Here is a 27,386-nt window from a genome sequence, read left to right on the forward strand (position 1 = left end):
GTTGTGGCGCACAGGCTTAGTTGCTCCTTGGCATGTGGGATCTTCCCAGACCAGGGCTCGAACCTGTGTCCCCTGCACTGGCAGGCAGAGTCTTAACCACTGCACCACCAGGGAAGTCCCTATCATTCTTGATACTGGTAATTTGTGTCTTCTCCTATTTTTCTTTTTTAGTCTGATGATAAGTTTGTCAATTGTATTGATCTTATCAAAGAACCAGGTTTTGGTTTCATTGATTCTCTCTGTTTTTCTTTTTCTATTTAATAAATTTCATTTTAAAACAGCTTGATTGTAATATTATTAACATACCATACAATTCACCCATTTAAAGTGTACAATAGTTTTTAATATATTTACAGAACTGTGCATTCATCACCACAATCTAACTTTAGAACATTTTCATCCCCCTCAAAGTCCCAAACTCATGAGCTATATTCCCACCCCACCCCCCAACCACAATTCCTGGCCCAAGCAACCAGTAATCTATGTACTATCTCTATAGATTTACACATTCTAGAGGTTTCATATAAATGGAATCACTTAATATGTGATTTTTCTGTGATTGGCTTCTTTCACTTAGCATAATGTTTTCAAGGTTTGTCCATGTTTATAGCATGTATCAATACTTCATTTCTCTTTTAGTATTGAATAATATTCCATTGTGTGGATACACCACATCAGTTGATGCATATTTGGGTTGTCTCCACTTTGGCTATTATGAATATTGCTGAACATTTGTATCCAGAAGCCTGAATATCATACCTAATGGCAGGCAGTATAGGCACTTTATAATAGAGTATTCCCAATTCCTCCTTCTCATCCCTTATAACAATGCTGTCATTCATTTCACTTATTGGTATGCCATAATTACATTATTGTTATTATTACTTTGAATAAATATAATTTTTATATATAAATTAGATCAATAATAAGAAAAAATAAAAGATTTTATTTTGTCTTCATTTATTCCTTTACTAGTGATCTTCTTTTCTTCATGTAGATCTGAATTTCTGACCTATATCATTCTATTTCTCTATGAACAACTTCTTTTAACATTTCTTGAAGGCAGATTTACTGGCAACAAAGTCCCTCAGTTTTTGCTTGTCTGAGGAAGTCTTTATTTCTCTTTAACTTTTGAAGGATAATTTCACTGGATATAGAATTCTAGGTTGGTAGTTTTTTTCCTTCAACACCTTATTTAATTTATTTATTTTGGCCACACCATGTAACATGTGGGATCTTAGTTCCCTCACCAGAGATTGAACTCAGGCCCCCTGCATTGGGAGCGCAGTCTTAACCACTGGACCACCAGGGAAGTCCCTCCTTCAACACTTTAAATACTTCATTTTCTTCTTGCATGTTTTCTGAAGTCTGATTTAATTTTTATCCTTGTATCTCCATAGGTCAGTTGCTATCTCCACCCTCTAGCTTCTTTTCCAAGAGTTTCTCCTTGTCTTTGGTATTCTGAAGCTTGAACATGGTATGTTTAGGTGTCGTTTTTGGTATTTATCCTAAGCTTTCTGGATCTGTGGTTTTGTGTCTATCATTAATTGTGGAAAATTCCTAGCCACTATTAATTCAATATTTTTTCTCCTTTCTCTATCTCTTCTCTCTGTATTCTCATTTACATATGTTACACCTTTTATATTTATCCTCAAGTTTTTTTTTTTAATATTCTGTTCCACTTATCTTTTTTTCATTCTTTTTCTTTACATTCCAGTTTAGAAAGTTACTACTGACTTATCTTCAAGCTCATTGATTCTTTCCTTGGCCACGTCCAGTCTACTGGTGATCCCATCAAAAGCATTCTTCATTTCTGTCACAGTGTTTTTCATTTCAGGCATTCCTGGTTTTATTATTATTTTTCTAAGTTGTGGTAAAATACACATTACACTAAATTTACCATTTTTATTTTCTATTTATTTTTTAAAATAAATTTATTTATTTATTTTTGGCTGTGTTGGGTCTTCATTGCTGCACGCGGGCTTTTCTCTAGTTGCAGTGAGCAGGGGCTACTCTTTGTTGCAGTACACGGGCTTCTCACTGCGGTGGCTTCTCTTGTTGCGGAGCATGGGCTCTAGGCACGCGGGCTTCAGTAGTTGTGGCTCGCGGGCTCTAGAGCGCAGGCTCAGTAGTTGTGGCACGTGGGCTTAGTTGCTCCGCGGCATGGGGGATCTTCCCGGACCAGGGCTTGAACCCGTGTCCCCTGCATTGGCAGGCGGATTCTCAACCACTGTGCCACCAGGAAAGCCCTCATTTTACCATTTTTAAGTGTACAGTCCAGTAGTGCTATGTACATTCACACTGTTACGCAACCATCACCACCATCCATCTCCAGAACCCTTTTTATGTTGCTAAGCTGAGAATACATCCATTAAATAATAACTTCTCATTCCTCCTTCCCACAGACCTGGAAACCACCACTCTACTTTGTATCTCTATATATGTGACTACTCTAGGTACCTCATATAAGTGGAATCATACAGTATTCATCTTTTTGTGATGGGCTTGTTTCACTTAGTATAATGTCCTCTAGATTCATCCATGTTATAGCATGTGTCAGAATTTCCTGTTTTTAAGGCTAAATAATATAATCCATCATATGTATACGTCCCATTTTGTTTTCCTGTTCATCCATCAATGAACACTTGGGTTGCTTCCAGTTTTTGGCTACTGTGAATAATGCGGCTATGAACATGGGTGTCTAGCATTTCCTCTGGAATCTCTCCTAGAGTCTCCATTTCTCTGCTTATATTACTCAACTGTTCTTGCAAAGTTCTCTTGTGGAAGGATTCTAAAAAATGTATGTAACCTCTGTCCTGGAATTCCACTAGGAATTTATTTAAAAGTACATATACCCTTATTTTTAGGAGATGCATACTGAAATATTTAGTATTTTATTAAAAGTGGAAGGAAATATAATTTTAAAAAATCAGTGAGGGGCTTCCCTGGTGGCACAGTGGTTAAGAATCAGCCTGCCAATGCAAGAGACACGGGTTCGAGCCCTGATCCGGGAAGATCCCACATGCCATGGAGCAACTAAGCCCGTGCACCACAACTACTGAGCCTGCACTCTAGAGCCTGCGAGCCACAACTACGGAGCCTGTGTGCCACAACTACTGAAGCCCGCGCACCTAGACCCTGTGCTCCACAACAAGAGAAGCCACCACAATGAAAAGCCTGCACACCGCAATGAAGAGTAGCCTCCACTCGCCACAACCAGAGAAAAGCCTGCGCGCAGCAACGAAGACCCAACACAGCCAAAAATAAAATAAAATAAAATAAATAAATTTATTTTTTAAATAAATAAATTTATTTTTTAAATAAATAAATAAATAATCAATGTGAAGAATGGGAACACCAAAGATATAACTATTATCACTGACAATGACCACTCTCCCATTCATAGTTGCCATATTTTAATAGCAATAAGGTCTTACATAGGAAATAGTACTATAATTTTGCATTTCATTGGAATATATATATTTATAAAACAATGTATTAATTACCTATAATTTGAAGTTTGGCAAGTAGCTCTCTGGTGGACAAATTGAATGGTCTTAAGTGTGTCTTCTCTGAGTCAGTTTTCTCTTCAGAGAATGAAGTAACAATGTTGCTTGATGTAGAATTCAGGTCATGACTCCCTGGTCCTTCTTCTCTGACTCTCCAAGTGTAAATAATTAGGTTTTTAGTCCAGGGCTTTCCAAACTTATCCACTAAAAATTCCTTCACAGCACAGAAGAATGAAAGCTTACCTCTGGGAGTCTAACATGGACACAAAAGTGGCAACCCTTTGCATATACAGCATATGACTCTGAATTCTTTCTTATTTGAAAAGATACGTTGATTTGGATTCTTCTTAAAAAAAAATCTGTCTGACTGAACATAAGATATCCAAATGATTTGCCAAATAAATAGCAAATCCTTTTATCCAAATCTTAAAGCTATTGCTGCAAAAAGGTGCAACATTTCTCTTTCATTGTTGAGAAGAGTAAGGCGGCCTAGTCACTCACAAACATATACAGTCATAATATCACAGGGTTGTATATTCATATAATCAAAATCCCACATACCCATCTCGGAGTCATGTAGTTTCTCACTCAATAAGCCTGTTCACAGTGATCCACATTCACAATATCCACAGAATGCACACATAAGAAAAGCAAAAATGTTAAATAAATTTTAAGTCATACTCACAGATAAAAACATACAATCTCATAACTAAAGTCATAATCTCACAGGCCTCAAATAGTGCATCATATTATATAATTCCACACACTGTCACAAAAGCACTCAAACTTGTTAATGTTTATTCAAGAAGAGTCTGGGAAATAAAGTTTTATTAGGAGACTAAAATACGTTCAAACTTCCTTTCAAGCTGTCCAGAGAGCTGGGAAAGGAAATGTCCACTCTCCACTGGGGCCATGGAGCGCTCACATGAGGGAAGGTCAGAGTTCACCGCAGTTTCACCTAAGGTCAGCGGGTACAGTGCTGTTTTCACAAGTCCCACTGGGGAGTTGGGAGAGGAATAAGGCTGGATTGAAATCTGATTTGATTCGGCTAAGGTGCAGGGCAGCATTATGACCTTTGTGGGCCCCTTCTTCCAAAAAACAGAAAATAAAAATAATAGTATTTTACGATTGTTTAGGTATAGTAATAATAATAAATTGAGTTTCTTTGAATTAAACACTTTCTTTGAACAAAAATTAATGTTTATTTCTGATTTTAAAAGACATTTTTGTAGGCCCCTAGAAGTATTGTGGGCCCTAGGCATTTTGCCTTCTGTGTCTAACGGATGAGTCGGCCCTGCTAGTATGTGTCTCCGGCAAAAGGCAGCCAGACTCGGCCTTTTACGGAAAGAAAGGCAAGTTACTGGGAAGGAGGAATTTCGGGGTGGGGATGGAGGAGTGGGGAGGAAGTGTGCTTAACAAGTTGTATAATATCTCAAAATCTGAAACACAAACCATTTTCACATCCACACTCTACGAAACAAACCAAACAGAAACAATCCCATACATGGTTACAGACACACAATGGGTCCCACAACATCATACAGCATGAAAACGCGAACAGACCTACACATGCCCAGGCGTTCTTTCTTTAAAACAAATGCATATTTAATGCCGGCTGTGCTCCTGGCACTACTCCAGGTGATGATGCTACCTGGGCGAAGGGTGAAAGACTAAAGTCCTGTCCTCACAGCTCACACCTAGGTAACCACCGTACCCAAGAGCCCACCACCTACTCCTCCTCCTCCTGCTGCACGCAGGTTTGAGGATCTGAAGTCCCCAAGCGCCTGCTCGGCCTGCTACAGTCTGGACTCATATTCCACTCGCCTTTTCCACGTACGCAGGTCTACCTGAAGCCACAGTCCTCCCGCGGTCGGGTCAACCTCCGCCGCGCGCCGATAGACGCCTGCGCCTGCGCACTCGGAACACCGCGCACTCCCGGCGCCAGGACAGTTCCGGATGGACTGCATTTCCCAGAAGCCACCGGGCTCGCATCAGCCTCGGTCCCTGGGTCCTCTTCCGGTGGCCAAGCAGCCGTGGTCCCTACGTGGTGAGTAGATCGTATCCAAAGATAAAACTCGGCGGAAGCTTCCATAGTCTCTCACTGCAGCTGGACTGGAACCCGCGGTGGGGGTGACAGGCGCTCAAGGCAAGGACGCTCCGGGCGCGGACGCGGCTTGTCGGGCCTCGAGTCTCAGGCTCGTGTCTGCGTGAGCAGCAGAGATTTGTATGCCTATTGAGATATTTGTGTGTGTGTGTGTGTGTGTGTGTGTGTGTGTGTGTGTAGGTGTAGACGTGTCTCCGTGACAATGTGTGCGTTTCTGTGTCATTATTTAACTGGGCGATTGTGCTTATTTAACTGCGTGGCTTATGGATGAGCGAGAGTTGTGTGGCCATGTGGGTTGTCACTGGAACTCTTGGCTCTAGACTTCGCTGATTCCTCAGCCCTCTCCCCTCATAGCCACTTGGGGTCTGGCGCAGATAAAGGAGGGAAGCCAGATTCTGAGCTTTAGAATGGAAGATTGAAGGATCCCAGCAAGAAGACACAGACTCGATCATGAGATGAGATTTTCTGAAGCTGGATGCGGCCCCAAGATAGGCTTCTGGGAAGACCTGATAAGGTCCCAGGAGTAGGATTCCCTCCTGGGAGGTTCCCCTTAGAAAGTTCCGAGGGGCCATCTATATGTTTCACAACCACAGCATTTCCAAAACTCTGGCCCCAGGAACCTGCTGTGAATTAGACAGATTCCACCCTAGACATCAGTGACGGGGCCTCTCTCATACTGGGAAAGGTCAACGCTGTCTCAGTCTCCTTCCTACTCCCATGTGGTTGTTTGTGGTGGACTGGGTAAAGGGGCATGGTCATGGAGGGAGGGTATTTTGTAAGTGAATGTGCTCTCCAGGAAAATCCTGATGTCTCACGATTGTCTTCTCTTTTCCCAGTGCTGCCTGTCTCGGAAAAAAAAAAAGGATCCTGAGAGAGGAAAGAATTTTTGTTACACAACTAAAAGTTTAAGTTCAGGTGAGTTGGTGTTTCCTCATTATTCATAAAACACACTTTAATTTTAAAGGCATGTAATCCTTCTTTCCCTTCAGCGGAAATGTCCTGCCTCGTACTGATATATCTGTAAATCATAGGGCCATGCAGAGGAATCACCCCGTCAGGGTCCCCAAGCCCTTCTCTCCATAATTTATTTAACCTGTGGCCTACTGTTAGCTATTATATTTCTATTTTTGACTAAAAATTAAACTAGTCTATAATGAACATCATTATGATAGATCTTTATGTCCTATTATAGTCATAACCTAAGAATAAATTTCTGGTTTTGAAATTTGAGTCAAATACCAGATATTTATGCTTGTACTCATTGGAACACAATGACAAGAAGATATAGTTGCTGTCCTCAAATGACTTGTTATCCAGCAAAGAAATGAAATCAGTGGACCTAGAGACTGTCATAGAGAGTGAAGTAAGTCAGAAAGAGAAAAATAAGTATCATATATGAATGCATATATGTGGAATCAAGAAAAATGGTACAGATGAACTGGTTTGCAAGGCAGAAATAGAGACACAGATGTAGAGAACAAATGTATGGACACCAAGGGGGGAAAGGGGGGTGGGATGAATTGGGAGATTGAGGTTGACATATATACACTAATATGTATAAAACAGATAATAAGAACCTGCTATATAAAAAATAAATAAAATTCAAAAAAAGAAATGAAATCAGGATAGGAATAAGTAAGATAGAAGATCTGAAATGCCACTAGAGAAATTCAGGTGACCTGCCTCAGGAGTTGATAGGAAGAGACATCATTCTGTTTATAGCAGCACTGCCAGAATATGATCAAATTATGAGAACTCTGTGAAGAAAAATGGATTTTACACCTTAGAGTTTTTATTCTAGTGATGTTAAATGCATAGTGCCAGTAAATGCGACAAGATGTCTCAACAGCTGTTTGCAGGACATCTTAGCTAGGAGGACAGGTCCAGAAGCAAAATAAATCTGTCAATCGGGAATATATAATAGGAAGCAGCATTGAGACTACCATTAATATATACAAGACATCATAGCCTCCAGTTTACACAGACATACATTTCTATAGACAAATTAGGGTTGGTTCAGGTACTGGGAACTGATGGAAATGAAGTGAAACCTTTCAGTAAAAACACAGGAACTGTTTTTAGAACAGCATTGGTTCTCAAATGTAAGCTGCATCAGAATCACCTGCAGGGCTTGTTCAAATACAGTTTGCTGGGCCCCAGCCTCAGAATTTCTAATTCAGTGGGTCTGGGATGGAGCTGAGAATCTGCATTTCTGATAAGTTCCCAGAGATAAAATTTTGAGAACCTTTGTTATAGAGTGTACTAGGCTTTATCCTCAGGTTCAGGGATATTAAAGGGGGGGAGGAAAAGGTGAGATTTTTTTCCACTTGTTTGGAGAAGAGGTTGCTCCTTTAAAAAATAAAAAACATATCTGTGTGTGTGTGTGTGTGTGTGTGTATGTGTGTGAAATTAAGGAATGGCTATTTAAAATTTTCTGAAATATACATTTAGGAAAAGGAAGAAAACCAGGGCTATGACACACAAATGAGCAATGTTAATAAATAGGTACATACATTTATATATTTTTTTCTATTTATTGATGTCTGTCACTTTTTCTATATATATTGATAAGTACATATATTTTTATAAATATAATCATATTTTGTATTTGTATGATTTTGTGCATTCGTAACCTAATTTTTTAACACCGTTATTGAGATGGAATTCACATACCACACCATTCAGCTACTTGAAGTGTACAATTTTATACATTTAATATATTCACAGGCTTGTGAAACCATCACCACAGTCAACTTTAGAACATTTTCATCACCCTAAAGAGAAACCCTATTCCCATCAGCAGTCACTCCTCATTTCTTGCAACCTCCCCAGCCATGGTCAACCACTTACCTACCTTCTGTCTCTATTAATTTGCCCCTCTGGACATTTTGTAGAACTAGAATTACACAATATGTGGTCTTCTGTGACCAGCTTCTTTGAATTACCATAGTGTTTTCACTGTGATTCATATAGATTCATCCACGTTGTAGCATGTGTCAGAACTTTCTTCTTTTTAAAGGCTGAATAATATTCCATTGTATGGATATACCATGTTTTATTTATCCATTCATCAGTTGATGGACATTTGAGTTGTTTCTATTTCTTAGCTATTATGAATAATGCTGACAGGAGCATTTGTGTACAGGTTTTTGTGTAGACATATATTTTTGTTTCTCTTAGGTATACACTTAGGAGTGGAATTGCTGGGTCATATGGTAACTCTTTTGAGGAACTGTCAGATTGTTTTCCAAAATGTCTGTACCATTTTACATTCCCAACAGCCACGTGTGAGGGTTCCAATTTCTCCACATTTTCACCGATGCCTGTTATTATCTGTCCTTTTTATTATAGCCATCCTAGTGGGTATGAAGTGGGTCTTGTGGTTTTGATTTGCATTCCCCTGTTGGCTTATGATATTGAGGGTCTTTTCACATACTTACTGGCCATTTGTATGTCTTCTTTGGAGAAACGTCAGTTCAGATTCTTTGCCCACTTTTTAATTGCGCTTTTGGTCTTTGTAACCTAATTTTTTTACTGACATGATATTTTGAATATTTTCATTCCCTTAACAGTTTCTCAAACTTAGCATTTAATGACTGTTTAATATTTCATTACATGGACACATCAGCTGTTGCTGAGTTTAGAATGCTGAACACGCCTGCTCTCCATGCTGTACCACTTCTATATCTTGATCAACTTCACTTCTTCCAATTTCCCAGGCCATATGGGAACTTAGGTCTTTGTAATTTCAGGGGTAGTGACGTTTGGGAATGTGGCAACAGCCTCTACTGATAACCGTACTGTCTCAGAAGAACTTGTATAAGGATGTCATACTGAAAAATCATAGAAGCAGAGTCTTTATGATCAAATCTTTAAATTCAAAATGTGATCTCTGGGGCTTTTTTCTTCCCTTAATGTGACCCTCCAGGGAGGTTGAAGTGTTTGAATTTCCGAGGGATTTGAGATCTAAATGACTGTTCTACTCTATTTTCCTTGAGGCATCGTCATCCTGGTTCCTTGAATGGCTTTCCTTTGGCCTTTCTTATGCTGGACTTCCCTGCCCCTTCACCACAGGACTGTATCTGGATTTGTTGAGAGCTGCAGCATGCCTAAGTTCCATTTCTTTTATGTACAGGTTTTTCTGTTTCCAAGCCAGGTGTAATTCCTGAATTGGAACAAGGAGTCCAGGCCCAGTAGGTGGAGAGTGTAGTGAGAAGAGGATTTGTCCAGGTGAGTCAGGGGAATCCAGAAAAGGGAAAACTATGGAATATCAAAGTTCATGACTGATGACACAGAACCTTGATATTCCAGTATGAGACAATCAACTCAAAGACTTTAAGCCCTTGGAGAAAAAACAGGCCTCATCATCATACCCCAAATATCACCATATTCATCTTTTATTTCACCCTCCAGTCTCAAAGAGAGTGATTAGCTCTATTATAATTTTTATTATAGAAGTAATACATTCTCATACAATAATTCAGAAAGTACAAAAAAGCTCAAAATGAAGAGACTACTGTAAACATTTTACTCCAAATTTTTTTATCCATTCCTCAATGCACATGCATATATTCATACATGTTATTTTACTTGTCATAACTGGGTAACATTTTGAAATGTAATGGTTTTACCCATTATCATCAAATAAAGGTCTCTATCATTTTTTCATGGAAATATATATAATAAAGTACACATATCTTAGCTGTGCATATAGCTTAAGGAATCTTTACATTTGAAAACACCACCTGAATCAAGAAATAGAGCATTTCTATCCCCTCTTGGAAGATGTGCTTGTGTCCTGTCCCAGTTAGAACGAACCCTCCCCCACAAGTAAACATTATACTGACTTCTATCACTCAAGATGAGATTTGCCTGTTCTTGAACTTCATATAAATGGAATCTCTTGTCTCTGCTGTTTTTTTTCCAAAACTGAACTTTTGAGATTCATACGTGTTGTTTTGTGAATCAGTAGGTTACCCCCAACCCAACTGTTGTGTAGTATTCCATTGTATGACCTTACCACAATTTGTTTATTCATTCTTATGATGATGAGTTGTTTCCAGTATTTGACTATTTTGAATAAACCTTCTATGAAAATTCTTGTACAAGTCTTTTTGTGGACACATGTTCTTGTTTTACCTGGGAATATACCTGGGGGTGGAAGTGGTTAACTTAATTTACACTCTGACTGCAATGTATGCAAGGTCTAGTTACTTCTCAAACTGGCCAACACTTGATATCGTCAGTCATTTTAAATTTAACCATTCTGATGCATGTGTAGGAGTATCTCATTGTGATTTTAATTTGTATTTTTCTGATAAGTAATGTTGTGAGCATCTTTTCATATGATACTACCCATTTTGACATACTCTGTTGAACTGTCTATTCAAATCTTTTGTCCATTTTTTAGCCTGGCTTTTGTTCCTTTTCCTATTGATTTGTAGGAATTTTAGATATATTTTGAATACAAGTCCTTTGTGTGTGTATATAAACCTGTGTGTGTGTGTGTGTGTGTGTAGAAAGAGAGAGACAGAGACAGACAGACAGAGAAAGGGAATATCTCCTATTAGCCTGTAACTTCTTATTCACTTTCTTAATGATGTCTTATAATGAACAGATATTCTTAATTTTAACTGAGCTCATTTAACAATCTTTTTCTTTTATGGCTATTGCATTTTTGTTCTGTTTCAAACATCTTTTCCTGGGGAAGAAGGGACAGATCTTCCTTATGGTAGAATTCCAGTTGTTAAATGTAGAAGGTAAGAGGGACATGGAAAATGGCCATTAGGCAAACACCACAGTAATAGTTGTTTCAGACGAGATCCACTGGTATATGCTAAAACTAGAGGGTGAAAGTTTGAAGAGAAAAAGGGTTTGCATAGTGTCAAAGGATTCCCCATCACCCACGATATTTATTAACAACAGAGGGAAAGGTAGTACCTTTCTAGTGGGGAAACCCATCAGAAAGCAGTTTCACCAAGTGATCACGGTTAACATCATCAGTGATAAAGTATTGACATCATGAGCCCTTTCATATCATGCAATGAGAAGGACAGAGCATCACTGTGGTACTGCCAAAAATGCAGAGCCTCATTCCAATTGTGAAACATCAGACAAACCAAGTGGAGGGACGTTTGATAATTTAAATGATTGGTACTCCTCCGAAGTGAAGAGGTCATGAATTAGGTGTGACAGACAGACTTTAGGGTGACCGCCATGATTCCTGCCTGCTGGTGTCTATGCCATTGTATAATCCCCCTCCATTGGAGTGCAAGCAGGACCTGTGACTTGTTTCTAACCAACAGAAAATTGGTGAGGGGATGTCAGTCCTGTGATTAGGTTACTTTATATGGCAAAAGTAATGGGATGTCGCTACTATGGTTACATTATGTCACGTAAGACTCCAACATAGGGACTTTCCTGGTGGTCCAGTGGTTAAGACTCTGCACTTACACTGCAGGGGACGTGGGTTTGATCCCTGGTCAGGGAACTAAGATCCCACGTGCTGCGAGGCGCGGCCAAAAAAAACCAAAAACAAAACAAAAAAAGACTCTGTCATAGCAGACTGGAGCTAGAGACTCTACTTGTGGGCTTGATGAAGTAAGGCAGTGTTGGACAAGCCCTTGCAAGAAACTGCAGGCAGCCTCTAGGACCTGAGGTCATTCTCCAGCTGACAGTCAGCAAAAAGTTGAGGCCCTCAGTCATCCAGCCGCAAGGATATGAATTCTGCCAACAATCTGAATGAAATTGAAAGTGGATTCTTCCCCACTTGAGCCTCTGAATGAGAACACAGCCCAGCTGATACCCTGTTTGCAGCTTATAAGACCAGCATGAGGAGACCATCCATCGAAACTGTGTCCAGACTCCAGGTTCACAGAAACTGTGAGATAATAAATGTGTGTTGTTTTAAGCTAAATTTGTGGTAATTTGTTATGGCAGCAATTGAAAACTATTACCATAAGAAAGACTGTGGAGATTGGAAGAGACTGAGGAGAAATAACAGCTCAATGCAGTGTGGGATCATGTATAGGATCCTGGAAAAGAAAAATGACATTAATGGGAAAAAGTGATATTTGATTAAGATATGCCATTTGTAGTACTGTACCAATGTTAATGTCCTGGTTTTGACGATTGTCCTATGTAAGATGTTCACATCAGTTTGAGCGGTATATAGGAAACTGTACTACTCTTGCAACTTTCCTCTAAGTCTAAAATAAGTGGAAATAAAAATTAAACCAAAAAAAGAGAGAAAATTTTGCCTACCCCAAGATTATGAAGATATTTTCCTGTTTCTTCTTTCAGAAAATTTATTGCTTTAGCTTTCACATTTAGGCCTATGATCCATCTTGAATTTACATCTGTATATGTGGTGGGATCAGGGTCAAAACCATTTTTTCCACACAGATTACCAATTGCTCAGGCACCATTTGTTGAAAAGACTATCCTTTCTGCTCTAAGTCAGACTTTTATTGTTAAAAAAATGTGACTATATACGTACAGGTCTCTTTCTGGACTGTCTATTCTGTTGGTCTGTTTGTCAATCCTGTGTCAGTCCCGCTGTTTTAATTACAGTGGCTTTATATTATGTCTTGATATCTGGTAATGTACATTTGACAACTTTGTTCTTCAAAATTGCCCTGACTGTTCTGGATTCTTAGCATTTCCATATAATTTTAGAATGATTTTCTTAATGTTCTAAAAAAAAAGCTGCTGATATTGTTTAGAGATACATTGAATCCAGTAGATCAATTTACAGAGAGTTGGTCATCTTAAAATAGATTCTTCCAATTCATGAACATGAAATATGTTTCCATTTATTTAATTCTTCTTTAACTTCTTTCCTTAATGTTTTGTTGTTTTCAGTCTAAAAGTCTTGCACCTCTTTTGTTAGAGTCATTCCAAAGTGTTTTATATTTTTCATGTTTTTTATGAACTGTTGGGATTTTTAAAATCTCATTTTTCAATAGCTTTGCTTTAATATAATTGTTTGTTTTATACTGTGACCTTTTATTCAACCAACTTTCTAATAAATTCATGTATTCTAATAGTCTGTAGGATTGAAAATTTTTTTTCTATGTACAAAATCATGTTATCTGCAAATAAATATGGATTTACCTCTTTCCTTCCAATCTTCATACCTTTCATTTCACTTTTTTCTCTTATGGTATTGGATAGGTCTTCAAATACAAAGTTAAATGGAAGTGGTAAAAGTGGACACCCTTGCCTTATTTCTGAACTCAAGACAGTAGTCCATATTTTACCTCTCAGTTTTATTCTGTAGATCCCCTTTATCAAACTAAAGAAGCTCTGTTCCTAGTTTGCTGAGAATTTTTATCATGAACTGATATTGAATATTATCAAATGGTTTTTCTGCATGTAATGAAATGATTGAATGGTTTTTCTCCTTTATTATTTAAAGTTTGAAGATTACATTGATTGCTTTTTAAAAATAAAGTGACTTTGCATTTCGCGAATAAATCTCTTGGTCATATATATCACTGGCCTCTCCTTGCTAATATTTTATTTAATATACTTGCATCTGTGTTCATGAGAGATATATATTGTAGATTTCCTTTCTTGTAATGTCATTGTCAGGTTTTGATATCACAATTATGAGGGCGTCATGACATGGTCCATTTTTATTTGTTTTCTAGAAGATATTGAGTTTGATTGGCATTTTTAATTCCTTAAATGTTTGGAGAATTTGCCACTGAAGCCTCTGGGCCTGACATTTTATGGGACGGTCCTTAATTAATATAGATTTAATTTCTTTAATAAATATAACAATATTCAGATTTTCCATTTCTTATATCAGTTTCATTGAATTGTGTTTTCAAGAAATTTTAAAATTTCATCTACATTTTCAAGTTTATTGTCATAGTTATTCGTAAAATTCTGTTATCAATTTAATAATGTCTATAATATATGTAGTGATATCTCCTTTTATAGTCCTGATATTGGCAATTTTTTTCTTGAACAGTATAGCTAGAGGTTTATTAATCTTATCTCTTCAATGAAATAGCTTTTGGCTTTATTGATTTTTCTCTGTTATAGATCTGGGTTTTTTATGCCATTGGTTTTAGTATGTTTTACTTTCTGTAGGCTTAATTTGCTTTTCCTTTTCTAGCTTCCAAAGGTAGATCATTGATTTTTAACCATGCTACTTTTATAAAACGTAAATTTATGTTTGGGTGAAGGGGATCAAAGAGTAATAAGAAAGGAAAATAATAAGTGGGCAATCATTATAAATGCTCATGCTATCTACTGGGAGAAAATAAATTATGGGTTTATTTGGCATTGTAGTAATTTGACAAAGGATTTTCATAATAATTTCACTACTAACTGATTTACTATGTCAGTATGTCTTTAGTACACCTAGTAATTACCAGTGGTGATTAGATAATGAATGGTATTTATCTGCAGCATTTGTAAAAACAAAACAAAAACAAAATATATATATTTAAAGCTAAAAATGTCATTGTAAGCATTGGTTTGACTGCATCTCACAAGCTTTGTTATGCCATACTTTTATTATCATTTAGCTCCAAATATTTTCTAGTTTCCATTATGATTTATTCTTTGACCTGTACTTATTTAAAGTGAACTTTTATATTTGGAAACATTTGAGAAATACCTGTTTTTGAGTTCCAAAATATACATTCTTTGATATTAATCCTTTGAAGTTTATAGATACTTGTTTTATGGCCCAGAATATTCTGAAAAAATATGCAAAGAATGTGTAGTCTGTAGTTTGGGAGTATAATGTTCAGTTGGGTCATTTTGGTTATTCCTGTTCAACCTTCTATGGCCTTGTTGATTTTTTTTTCTCTTCCTGTTATCAGTTACCAATGGAGGGTATAAAAAATCTCTAAATTTAATTATAAACGTGTCCTTTAATTCTGTTGACTTTTGCTTTTGAAGCTATGTTATTAGGAGTATAAGGAATGTAGGATAACTTATATTCTTGTTGAATTGTAGGAAATATCTCTCTTTATTACTTATAATACTTCTTGCATTTAAGTCTATTTATCTGTTGTTAATATACCAGTGTGCTTCTAATGACTGTCTAATATACTTTTCCATTCTTACTTTTAACATATCTGTGTCTTTAAAGTATGTTTCTTATAAGCAGTGTAATTGATCCTGTTTTTAATTTAATCTGAAAATCTTAGTTTTGAATTGCAATGTTTAGTCCATTCACATTTTATTACAATTACTGATATAGTTTGGTTTAAATCTGCCCTCTTGCTATATGTTTTCTGTTTATCCCATTTATTCTTCATTTCTTTATTCCTCCTTTCCTGCCTTCTTTTGAATTAATCAGGTATTTTTCATTATTCCATTTAGTCTCCTCTATTAGTTTTTTTTTTTTTAAGAAATTCACGTTCTTTTATTTATTTATTTATGACTGTGTTGAGTCTTCGTTTCTGTGCGAGGGCTTTCTCTAGTTGCGGCAAGCGGGGACCACTCTTCATCGCGGTGCGCGGGCCTCTCACCATCGCGGCCTCTCTTGTTGCGGAGCACAGGCTCCAGACGCGCAGGCTCAGTAATTGTGGCTCACGGGCCCAGTTGCTCCGTGGCATGTGGGATCTTCCCAGACCAGGGCTCGAACCCGTGTCCCCTGCATTGGCAGGCAGATTCTCAACCACTGCGCCACCAGGGAAGCCCTATTAGTTTTTTTAGTTGTGCATCTTTGTATAATTCTTTTAGTAGTTACCTGAGCTGTTATAGGATGCATCTTTTTTTTAACATCTTTATTGGAATGTAATTGCTTTACAATGTTGTGTTAGTTTCTGCTGTATAACAAAGTGAATTAGCTATATGTATACATATTTCCCCATATAGGATGCATCTTTAATACAGTCTTCTTTAAAATAGGGTTTTTAGGGGACTTCCCTGGCGGTCCAGTGGTTAAGACTCTGCACTCGAAATGCAGGGGGCACGGGTTTGATCCCTGGCTGGGGAACTAAGATCCTGCATGCCGCATGGCACGGCCAAGAAAAAAAAAAAAAAAATGTAGGGTTTTTAACCACATACCAAATAACATAAGAACATTTCAATAGTTTAACTCCATTTATGCTGTTATTGTCATTCCTTCTTCCAGCAATACAATCCTCACAAAGTATTCTAGTTTTGGTTCCTTTAAACAGTCCACTTGTTTAGTCATATTAGTCATATATTTACTTGTCCACAGCTGTTCATTGCTTTTTGGCACATTCATGCTTCCATCTAGGATTATTTTCCTTTAGCCTGACTGCTGTCCTTTAGTATTTCTTGTATTGTGGGTCTGTTGATCAGAAATTCTCTCAGCTTCTGTTCAAAAAAATCTTTATTTTACCTTCATTTCTGAAAGATATATTCTCCGGGCATAAGATTCAGAGTGGTCAGGGTTTTTTCTTTCAGCACTTTGAAGATACGATTCTATTTTTCAGGCCGCTAAAGTTTCTGTTGAGATAAGAACTATTTTTGTTGTTGTTGTTTATTTATAACTGATGTCTTTTTTAAACTACATACTTTCAAGATACGTTTTTCAACTTTGTTTTTCAACAATTTGGCCATGATATGCCTGGGTAAGAATTTCTTTATTTTATCTGGTTAGGTTTGCTGAGCTTTTTGATTTATGTATCAAGGTATTTCATGAGATTTGGAATGTTTTTGTCCATTATTTCTTCAAATCAATGTCCATTCTATTTTCTTTTAGGTGTTCAATTCCACATTTTGTCTGTTTCTTGTATTTCTCTTACATTCAGCTCTGTTCTTTCTTTTTTCTTTCTGCATAAGATTGTTGTTAATTTGACTTTATGTTAATACCGTTTTTGCTGTTAAATCCATCCAATACATTAAAAATTTTTGATATTATACTTTTATAACTATAAAATGTTCATGTGGGTCTCTTTTTTATGATTCTACTAAATCTCTATTGATATACTTCATTTTGCATTCCATTTTGTCCATCTTTTCCTCTATTTTCTTTAGCATGTTAATCATAATATCGTCAAGTCCTTGTCTACTAGCTCCATTGTCTGGATCATCTTTGGGTTTATTTCTATTGAGATTTTTCTCTTGATTATCAGTAACTTTTTCCTGTTTCTTTGCATTTTCGTAAGTTTTATCATATATTGGCATTGTTGATAATATAGAGACTCTGGATTACGTTATCTTCCTTTAATAAGTCTATGTCAGGGTTTCTCAACCTTAGCACTGTTGATATTTTTGACTAGATAATTCTTAGCTGTGGTGGGGGGCTTTCCTATGCCTTGTAGGATGGTCAGCGCCATCCCTGATCTCCACCCACTAGTTACAGTAGCACCCCTCCACACATTTTGAAAACCAAATATGTCTCCAGACATTGCCAAATGTGCCCTGGGGGGGCAGGATCACCCCCTATTGAGAACCAGTGATCTGCACAATCATTTTCAGTATCTATTTCATTTTCCATTATATGAATGAATACACTTTATTGAATTAACTACCCATCTAAGTACATTTAGATTTTTCTCCAGCTTTTTTTTTTCATTTTAACTAGTGTCTATCATCATATTCCTTTATACATCTCTAGGCACATTTTACAGTTATTTCCTTTAGGTGAAGTCTCAGAAATGGCCTTTCATCGTTAAATTCTTCTTATGCATAATTTTTCGTACATGTCTCAATTGCACTAGGTTTTCACAGGTCTGTAGGACAGCATGAGAATGCTCTTTTCCCTACAGCCTTACTAATACGTGGTGTATCATCAACTTTTAAAATCTGACAGTTGAATACCTGTAAAATTGTACTATCTTTGTTGCTTTAAAACATCTCTTTAGTAAATCTTTTGACAGGTGCTGTCTTAATTATTTATGTTCAGGTTTCATATAATGAAACAAAAAATCTGGGTGTCAGAGACAACAGTTCAAAAAAAAAGTTGACTTTATAATTATAGAAATATGATTCAAAACATCACTTCTACTTATAGTTTGTGATATGGGAAAATACCTTTACTTCTTTGAGCTTTTATTTCCTCATCTGTTGAATTGAGTTAATAAGTACATTTCAGGATTAAATGTTAACGTGTATAGCACAGCTATCACATAGAAGGTTACAAATATCTATGTATTACTGTATGGCTTTAGTGAGCATGTATTCACACCTCCTTTGTGGGTACTAGGTGGCAGTGATTCATGCCAGCAAGCAAAGTGGATCCTGATAGGGAAATCCAGGTTGGTCAGCCCAGAGGACCTTGGAGTCAAGTTCAGGCTTCACATGGGCAGACAGTTTTATGGTGGTCAAGTTTTCCAGGTTGGTCCCTACTCTTTTCTGCTTTTTTTTTTTTTTTTTTTTTTGGCTGCGTTGGGTCTTCGTTGCTGCGCGCAGGCTTTCTCTAGTTGCAGTGTGTGGGGGCTACTCTTCATTGCAATGCGCAGGCTTCTCCTTGTGGTGGCTTCTCTTTGTTGCAGAGCACAGGCTCTAGGCACATGGGCTTCAGTAGTTGTGGCACATGGGCTCAGTAGTTGTGGCTCACGGGCTTAGTTACTCCACGGCATGTGGGATCTTCCCAAACCAGGGCTCGAATCCGTGTCCCCTGCACTGGCAGGTGGATTCTTAACCACTGCACCACCAGGGAAGTCCCTGTTTTATGCCTTTTGTCTGGCAGAGTCCAGGTCCCCCCTTGAGGTCATGAAGGTTGTTGAAGTTTGTGTTGTATGGCCTGGTCTCAGCCCTGGAAGGTAGGGCTGAATTGGGGAGGATCTACTTAGTGTGACTGGACAACCCAAGCTGGGTACATTTGGCATGATCAGAATGAGAAATTGGCCAGTGGGGTGTGTCTGGATCTGGCTTTGGTTCAAGAGAGCCTCTGCTCTGTATCCACGCTTGTGAGGCTTGTTTCCCAGACACAGGAAAGGGTTTGAGTTTGTCTGCACTCTGTCTCATATCCCCTGACATGTGTTTATGTGTTTGGGAGGGCAGAGAGTGGGCAACGATGGCGAGAAACAGGAATAAAGAAGAAAAAAGAAAGGCTCTCTTACCTTAATGTTGGGAGTTCTGAGCTACATTGGGTCTCAAGGCTTCTTTTTCCTCCCTCAGCTCTGGCTTCTCTGGACTCAGCTTCTGAGGATGATTGGCAGTTCTAAAACCATGGGCCGGGTAAGTGTATGTCTCTCCCTCCTGAAATATTACAATTTTTAATTCAGATAATATTTTCATTCTTTATTCCAAAACCTCCTTCCTAGGAAAGCTGTATCTCAACCTGTTTCACAGTTGCTGCCTTTACAGAGAAGGATGGTGTCCTCCCTATTTGCTCCCCTTTTTTTTTTTTTTTTTGAAATGGATAGCCCAGTTTGCTTTTTTTTTTTTTTAAAGAAATTCACGTTCTTTTATTTATTTATTCATGACTGTGTTGAGTCTTCGTTTCTGTGCGAGGGCTTTCTCTAGTTGCGGCAAGTGGGGACCACTCTTCATCGCGGTGCGCGGGCCTCTCACCATCGCGGCCTCTCTTGTTGCGGAGGACAGGCTCCAGACGCGCAGGCTCAGTAATTGTGGCTCACGGGCCCAGTTGCTCCGCGGCATGTGGGATCTTCCCAGACCAGGGCTCGAACCCGTGTCCCCTGCATTGGCAGGCAGATTCTCAACCACTGCGCCACCAGGGAAGCCCTTGCTCCCTTTTTTCAAACTGATTTTTCAGTTTTTTCATCAAATGATTTATTCCTCTTCTATATGTTCAGTCTTCTCTCGAGAGCAGTGTTAGAGCAGTAAAGGGGTGAAGTATCTTGAAGGAAGTATTTTAGCTTCCCTTGTTAGGTTCGTAGTTTCATTGTATAGAAATGGTGGTCCTATTTGACCAGAAGAGGGAGAACTTTCTCCATAGTTTTCCAGGTAGATAAGGGAGAATTTGGTTTTGAATGGTCTCAGTCTCAGTGTGAGATAAGACCTCAGCTTTGAAAAGCTTTTAGGTTTGGGTTGAAATGGGATTGGTGCCTGCCTAGAGAGAGGAGGGGCTCTGGCTAAGGAATCACTGAGAAGTGAATAGGGTTCTGAGGTCCATTTTGTAGGGAAAGAGAGATTGCTTGGCTTGAGTCATTCAGTGTTGTTCTGGATCATCCTACATTAGTGTGTTCTAACTCAAGAACCAGAAGTTCAGTAAGGGATTGTAGAAAGGGAAGATGAGAACCACATCTGGCGGATAATACTGAACTGTGGGGAAGAGGTTAAAGAAAATTTTGAAAATTAAAATTGAAGAAATTTTTTGTGCTCCAACAGGATTCTTCAAGATTGGGTAGGGAATCTACTTCAGATATGCTAATTTATTTATTATTTATTCTCATCTACCCATGTCATGATCTTTAACTTCAGCCTACTTGTTTTTATATATCACCCCCTACTGCAACTCAATATTCCATCTTGAAATTTTTTTTCTACTTTTACAAATAATACATGAATTTGTCATTTCAGGTGCCACTGACATTCAGTGATGTTGCCGTAGACTTCTCTCAGGAGGAGTGGGAATGCCTAAACTCACATCAGAGGAATTTGTACAGAGATGTGATGTTGGAGAATTATACTAACTTGGTATCACTGGGTAAGGACATCTGCCTGAAGTAATGTAGGATCTGCTATCTGGAATATCCACTTTTTCTACTGTATATTTTATGCTCTGTGCCAAGAAACTAGCGAAATTTCTGCTCCATATTCTCAAAGGACTATTTTGGGCTTTGTTAGATTGAAATAAGCACCTTCATTCAGCACCTAAATCTTTTTTTTTTAATTAATTAATTAATTTATTCATTTATGGCTGTGTTGGGTCTTCGTTGCTGCACGCGGGCTTTCTCTAGTTGTGGCGAGCGGGGGCTACTCTTCGTTGCAGTGCGCAGACTTCTCATTATGGTGGCTTCTCTTGTTGTGGAGCACGGGCTCTAGGTGCACGGGCTTCAGTAGTTGTCGCACGCAGGCTCAGTAGTTGTGGCTCGCGGGCTCTAGAGAACAGGCTCAGTAGTTGTGGTGCATGGGCTTAGTTGCTCCGCAGCATGACAGCACCTAAATCTTCTCTGTCCTTCATTTACCTTCCTACCTCCTTCTGATCCATCCTGCAGTTGCTTTTTCTAAATGACCAAAGGATTGAATTCTGGGAATTTTCTGCATAACTACTGGCAAAGAAAACAAATGTCAAATTATGTGTATTTTCATAATGTCAATAAATATTCTATTTTAATTGCCAGTCCACCTACATGGAGAACAGGTAACATAGAGTCCTGGTTTTCTCTTTATTACAGATGAGCCTTTGTAATTTTTACAGTGGTAGAATGAGTCACGATCATTATCTTTTTGAGTATTATATATATCTGTATATTATATATATCTGTTATAGCAGTGAAAATGTTGGCTTTCAGTGATTTGATAGATTCTACTCAGAAGTGTCTTTGTTCAGTTTTTGGACAATACTTGACCGTTCTCTCCTCTCTTCTGGGATTCCAGTTATACCTACGTTAGATCTTTTGAGAACTTATCTCTCTAGAAATTCACTTTGATTGTCTTTTATAACTTGGAAGTTACCTGTTGCAATTCTTCCTTTATTTACTGTCTTTTTATTACTATTTTTTTATCTGTTTTAATTAATTTATTTATTCTTATTTATTTATTTTGTTTTTGCCTGTGTCAGGTCTTAGTTTCAGCATGTGGGATCTTTCATTGCAGCACGCGGGCTCTTCGTTGAGGCACGCAGGCTTCACTCTAGTTGTGGTGTGTGGGCTCCAGAGTGAGCAGGCTCAGTAGTTGCAGCATGCAGGCTTAGTTGCCCCTCGGCATGTGGGATCTTAGATCCCCGACCAGGGATCAAACCCACATCCCCTGCATTGGAAGGCAGATTCTTAACCACTGGACCACCAGAGAAGTCCCTGGTTTTTTTTAATTTAATTTAATTTAATTTTTCTTTTTCTTTTTTTGACTGCGTCGGGTCTTAGTTGCGTGCAGGCTCTTCGTTGTGATGTGCGGGCTTCTCTCTAGTTGTGGTGTGCAGGTTTTCTCTTCTCTAGTTGTGTTGCGTGGGCTCCAGGGCGGATGGGCTCCAGGGCGCATGGGCTCTGTAGTTTGCGGCACGTGGGCTCTCTCATTGAGGCGCGCAAGCTCAGTAGTTGTGGCGTGCAGGCTTAGTTGCCCCGTGGCATGTGGGATCTTAGTTCCCCAACCAGGTATCGAACCCACATCCTCTGCATTGGAAGGTGGATTCTTTACCATTGGACCACGAGGGAAGTCCCTCATCTGTTTTTTAAACACTTCCATCATAGTTATTTTGGAATTCTTGTATGCCTTCATTGTTTGGTATCATCTGTGGGTCTACTTCTATTGTTTCTGTTTTTTCCTCTTGTTATTTGTCATATGGTAATGCCTCTCCAAGTTACTAGTAATAGTGACTGTGTGCTGGACATCGTGTACAAAAGAACTGAAGAGGTTTTAGATAATGGTATCTTCCACCAGAGAGTACTTAACATTTTCCTCTCTGGGTCTGATAGAATAGCAGATATTAAGCTGGGTCAGTGCTGATTTTCAGTTTGGTAATACTCAACTACCTCTTTTTTATCACTGTGCTCAGAATCAGTGAGTTTCTCTAGGGGAAAAGTGGTGGTAGATCTTCAGGGCCAATTCACCACTCCTTTAATGGCTCTTATCTGTTTGGATTTTAAATTTACTCTCCCAATGGATCTTTTATTTCCAGAAGAAATGCTGACAATTAATAAGCTAACCATCCATTTGGTAAGTTAGGAAGAGCACAATAGACTTAAAGAAAGTGGAAGAAAGGAAATAATAAAGGAAAGAACAGAAATTAATGAAATAAAAACTGAACATATAAAAGAGCAAGTCAAAACTATAAATTTGGTTATTTCAAAGAATTAATAAAATTGGTGCAACTCTCTCAACATCAATCTATGTAAGGAAAAAAGGGGGCCTCATTACAAATCATGAAACCTTGAAAATATGATGCTAATTTTGATGAACATTATGCCAAAAACTGAAAAATCAAATGAAATAAATTATTAGAAAATTTTAATCTACAAAACCAACACTCAAGAAAAAAAGAGAAAATATGAAAACTCTCACAAGCACTAAAGAAACTGCATCAGTCATCAAGAACCTTCCCACAAATTGGAAGATTCAGGCCTGGATGGTTTGTCATTAAAGTGCAAAAGTTTGAACATATAAGAATTTGGGAGAAATTTTTCCCATGACCTCTTATATGTGGATTCTGACAAAGGATAAACTACAGAAAAGTAAGAGATGACTAGAAAATAACTACTTGAAAATACAGAGTATATTTATAATAGCTCTCTAAATATCCTTGTCTACTAATTCTATTATCTGTGTCACTCCTTGCTCTGTTTCTTTTTATTGATTTTTCTCCTAGGAAGGGTTATATTTTTCTACTGTTTTGCACACCTGATAATTTTTGTATTAGGTGCCAGACATTGTGACATTTACTGTGTTGGAATGCTGGATTGGGGGACTTTGTTCTGGGATTCAGTAAATGGGACCTGTTGATCCTTTCATGGTTTGCTTTTAAGCTCTGTTAAGCTGGGTCCAGAACAGCTTTACATCTAGGGCTAATTTGGCCCCACTACTGAGGCAATAAGGTTTGAGAGATTAGAGTCAGAGAGAGATAGTTGGTAACTGTTGCATAATTTTCAGAAACTAGATCGTTATTTTACTCAGCTGCCTTCTCCACTGACCTTGATTTTTATCCTTACTTACCTTGATTTTCATCCAAGTTACCTTTTTTAATTCACTATTTAATTCTACAGTTAATTATTTAATACTTACCTTGTGGTAGAACTTGTTTTTCAGTGGTAGTTGAAAGAAATTTTGAATCCATACTTGAGTTTTAGAGTAAGAAAATAAATAGTAAAACAAATGAGACAATAAATATGTACGAGAGAAAAGCATCATGAAGACAAAGAATTAGGTGTTGGAATATAGAATAAAGGATATGAATTTACTTACAGTTAGCAGAGCCAGCCTTTCTGAGAAAGTGATTTGTAACCTGCAACACCTGGAGATAGTCATTTAGAGAAGCCACCTAAGAGGAGTCCTGCAAGGTAAAGCATCTGTGTGAAGCCACAGGCAATGGGGAAAGTTGCAGTATGTTCTAGTAGCTGAAAAGATGCAGTGTGGTCAGATATAGGGAAAAAGATGTCAAGGGCTTGAAATGAATTTGTAGAAGTAAGACAGAGTCTTCTTATTCATGGTTATGTGCTTGGGTTTCATTCTAAGATAAAGACAGACCATTGATAAAATTACATAGAGAGCCATCTGGTAGAGAATATTAAAAATGTAGATGACCAGGACCTACTCACAGATTCTGATTCACTCAGTCTCAGTGGATATCTAAAGGGTAGTATATACATGAGCTGATCATGCCCTCTTTGAACCATTATTATAAAACTTCTCACTACCCTCCTCCAGGTTGGCACACACAGTTTTGAGGACATTAGCCTGCTGTGGCCCCCTTTGCCTGGCAAAGCAATGAAGATATTCTTTTCTGCTTCACCTCCCTCAAAAAAAAAAAAGGGTTGTATATGTAAGAAATTCCTGTGGTAATACTGATCCACAACTAAATATGAGTACTGATTTTTCTCTTTGCCTATTCACAAACTTTACATTCTCATGTTAGCTTTAATAATTTTCTGAGCCCTTCTTGCCTTTAAAAAATTTCATCACAGTATTTTAGAATTGTATGACCCTTTTACTTCTAATGGATATACTTGTCAATTTATTATTATCCTTACTATATTTCCCCTTGTGCAAGAAAAATAGCATTTGTTTGTTTTCTCATTTTCTTTCAGACATTGATTTCACAAGTGAGAGCAACAAATTATCTTCAGAAAAAAGCAGTTATGAAGTAAATTCATACCATCGCGAGACAATGAATAGAAGTAAAACCTTCAACTTTATGGCGTTTATTTTCAGAAATGACTCACAGAACAGAACTAAATTTGAAAGACAACAGGCACCTAAAGTGGGATATTTTAATCAAATGATATTCAGAAAACATATATCCCTTCCTCTACATCAAAGACTTCACACTAAAGAGAAGTCATATGAATGTAAGGAATGTAGAAAGGGCTTTAGGAAATATTCACACCTTACTGAACATCTGAGAGACCATAGTGGTGTAAGACCCTATGAATGTAAGGAATGTGGAAAGGTCTTTACAGTTCTCCAGCATTTTATTAGACATAAAAAAAGTCACACTGACTTGAAACCCTTTGAATGTAATGGATGTGAGAAGGCCTTTAGGTTTTATTCACAGCTTATTCAACATCAGATAATTCATACTGGTGTGAAACCCTATGAATGTAAGCAATGTGGGAAGGCCTTTAGACGTCATTCTCACCTTACTGAACATCAGAAAATTCATATTGGTTTGAAACCCTACAAATGTAAGGAATGTGGGGAAACTTTTAGGTTGTACCGACATATGTGTCTCCATCAGAAAATTCATCATGGTGTGAAACCCTATATTTGTAAGGAATGTGGAAGGGCCTTTGGTCATCGTTCAAGCCTCTATCAGCATAAGAAAATTCATTCTGGTGAGAAACCATATAAATGTAAACAATGTGGAAAGGCCTTTGTTCACAGCTATCTACTTATTGAACATCAGAGAAGTCATACTGGTGAGAAGCCTCATGAATGTAAGGAATGTGGAAAAGCCTTTAGTAGGGGCTCAAGCCTTCTTAAACATAAGAGAATTCATAGTAGCGAGAAACTCTACGATTGTAAGGAATGTGGGAAGGCCTTCTGTAGAGGCTCTCAACTTACACAACATCAGAGAATTCATACTGGTGAGAAGCCCCATGAATGCAAAGAATGTGGGAAGACTTTTAAGCTCCATTCTTACCTTATTCAACATCAGATCATTCACAGTGATTTGAAACCATATGAATGTAAACAATGTGGGAAAGCCTTCAGTCGTGTCGGGGACCTTAAAACACATCAGTCAATTCATGCTGGGGAGAAACCTTATGAATGTAAGGAATGTGGAAAAACCTTTAGACTTAATTCTCAACTAATTTATCATCAGACAATCCATACTGGTTTGAAACCATATATATGTAAAGAATGTAAGAAGGCCTTCCGTTCTATCTCAGGTCTTTCTCAACATAAGAGAATTCATACTGGTGAAAAACCTTATGAATGTAAAGAATGTGGTAAGGCCTTTAATCGTAGTGATCGACTTGCTCAGCATCAGAGAATTCATACTGGTGTGAAGCCACATAAATGTAAGGAATGTGGGAAAGCCTTTACTCGTTGCTATCAACTTACTCAACATCAAAGATTTCACATTGGCGAGAAAGTCTTAATGTAATGAGGGTCAGAAAGCCTTTAGCCGTGACACATCCTTTAACATTATCACTCTTCTACCACCTAACGATATGGTAAAGATTAAATTATTTAACATAAAATATGATTGTTTGGAAGGGCATCTGGCACAGAGTATTTGCTTACTAAATACTGTATCATTTTTTAATGGTAATTACTAGTATTACTATAAATAAATTCACGTGGAAGGAAGATCCTGTGAGCATATTTTAAAAATCTATCATCACTCATCCATATTTCATTTCGGATAATTAATTCTGGACAAAATCCCATAGAATGTTTTAAACAAGAAACTTTTTTATTCAAAGCTCATCCCCCTGAACATTAATATTGGTAAAAACCCTATGCTTTTGCTGAATATTGAAAGTATAGCTGTTGAAAAATTGGAAAGTGGTTTGAAGAAATTTTTTTATAATAATTTCTATAAT

At 37.8% G+C, this 27,386-nt stretch overlaps 2 protein-coding genes across 19 annotated transcripts in view; one reads left to right on the forward strand and one right to left on the reverse strand.

Annotated features, from left to right (window-relative positions):
- The window catches only part of ZNF45 (zinc finger protein 45), a 31,287-nt gene extending 27,175 nt beyond the window's left edge, over positions 1-4,112 (reverse strand). For 5 of the 13 annotated variants that reach the window (XM_036832358.1, XM_036832362.1, XM_036832359.1 and 2 more), the window contains exon 1: positions 3,507-3,745. The gene's annotated coding sequence lies outside the window, so the exon portion shown is untranslated. Of the gene's footprint in view, positions 1-3,506; positions 3,746-4,070 lie in introns of those variants that run through there. The other 8 variants (XM_036832370.1, XM_036832369.1, XM_036832366.1 and 5 more) reach the window with 3 other exon arrangements.
- Positions 4,113-4,677: 565 nt separating this feature from the next.
- On the forward strand, positions 4,678-27,049 carry ZNF404 (zinc finger protein 404). Of its 6 annotated transcripts, XM_036832381.1 has the most exons (6): positions 4,678-5,556; positions 6,450-6,528; positions 9,749-9,843; positions 19,678-19,737; positions 21,043-21,169; positions 25,422-27,049. In XM_036832381.1, the coding sequence occupies exons 4-6, from the start codon at positions 19,708-19,710 to the stop codon at positions 26,942-26,944; spliced, it is 1,680 nt and encodes a 559-aa protein (XP_036688276.1). In that variant the 5' UTR covers positions 4,678-5,556; positions 6,450-6,528; positions 9,749-9,843; positions 19,678-19,707; the 3' UTR covers positions 26,945-27,049. The 6 variants fall into 6 exon arrangements, with proteins under 6 accessions (XP_036688276.1, XP_036688275.1, XP_036688277.1 ...); XM_036832380.1 differs by lacking the exon at positions 9,749-9,843; XM_036832382.1 differs by lacking the exons at positions 4,678-5,556; positions 9,749-9,843 and having other exon boundaries at positions 6,229-6,528.
- The last annotated feature ends 337 nt before the right edge of the window (positions 27,050-27,386 follow it).

The sequence above is a fragment of the Balaenoptera musculus genome, chromosome 19 (genome assembly GCF_009873245.2).
Source record: "Balaenoptera musculus isolate JJ_BM4_2016_0621 chromosome 19, mBalMus1.pri.v3, whole genome shotgun sequence".
Lineage (NCBI taxonomy): Eukaryota > Metazoa > Chordata > Mammalia > Artiodactyla > Balaenopteridae > Balaenoptera > Balaenoptera musculus.

Excerpts from the sequence above, each read along its gene's own strand:
- ZNF404 (XM_036832378.1), top strand. The coding sequence starts at position 19,624 with ATGTTGGGAGTTCTGAGCTACATTGGGTCTCAAGGCTTCTTTTTCCTC. Across the intron at positions 19,738-21,042 it reads GTTCTAAAACCATGGGCCGG|GTGCCACTGACATTCAGTGA; the intron begins GTAAGTGTATGT and ends TTGTCATTTCAG. Across the intron at positions 21,170-25,421 it reads TACTAACTTGGTATCACTGG|ACATTGATTTCACAAGTGAG; the intron begins GTAAGGACATCT and ends ATTTTCTTTCAG.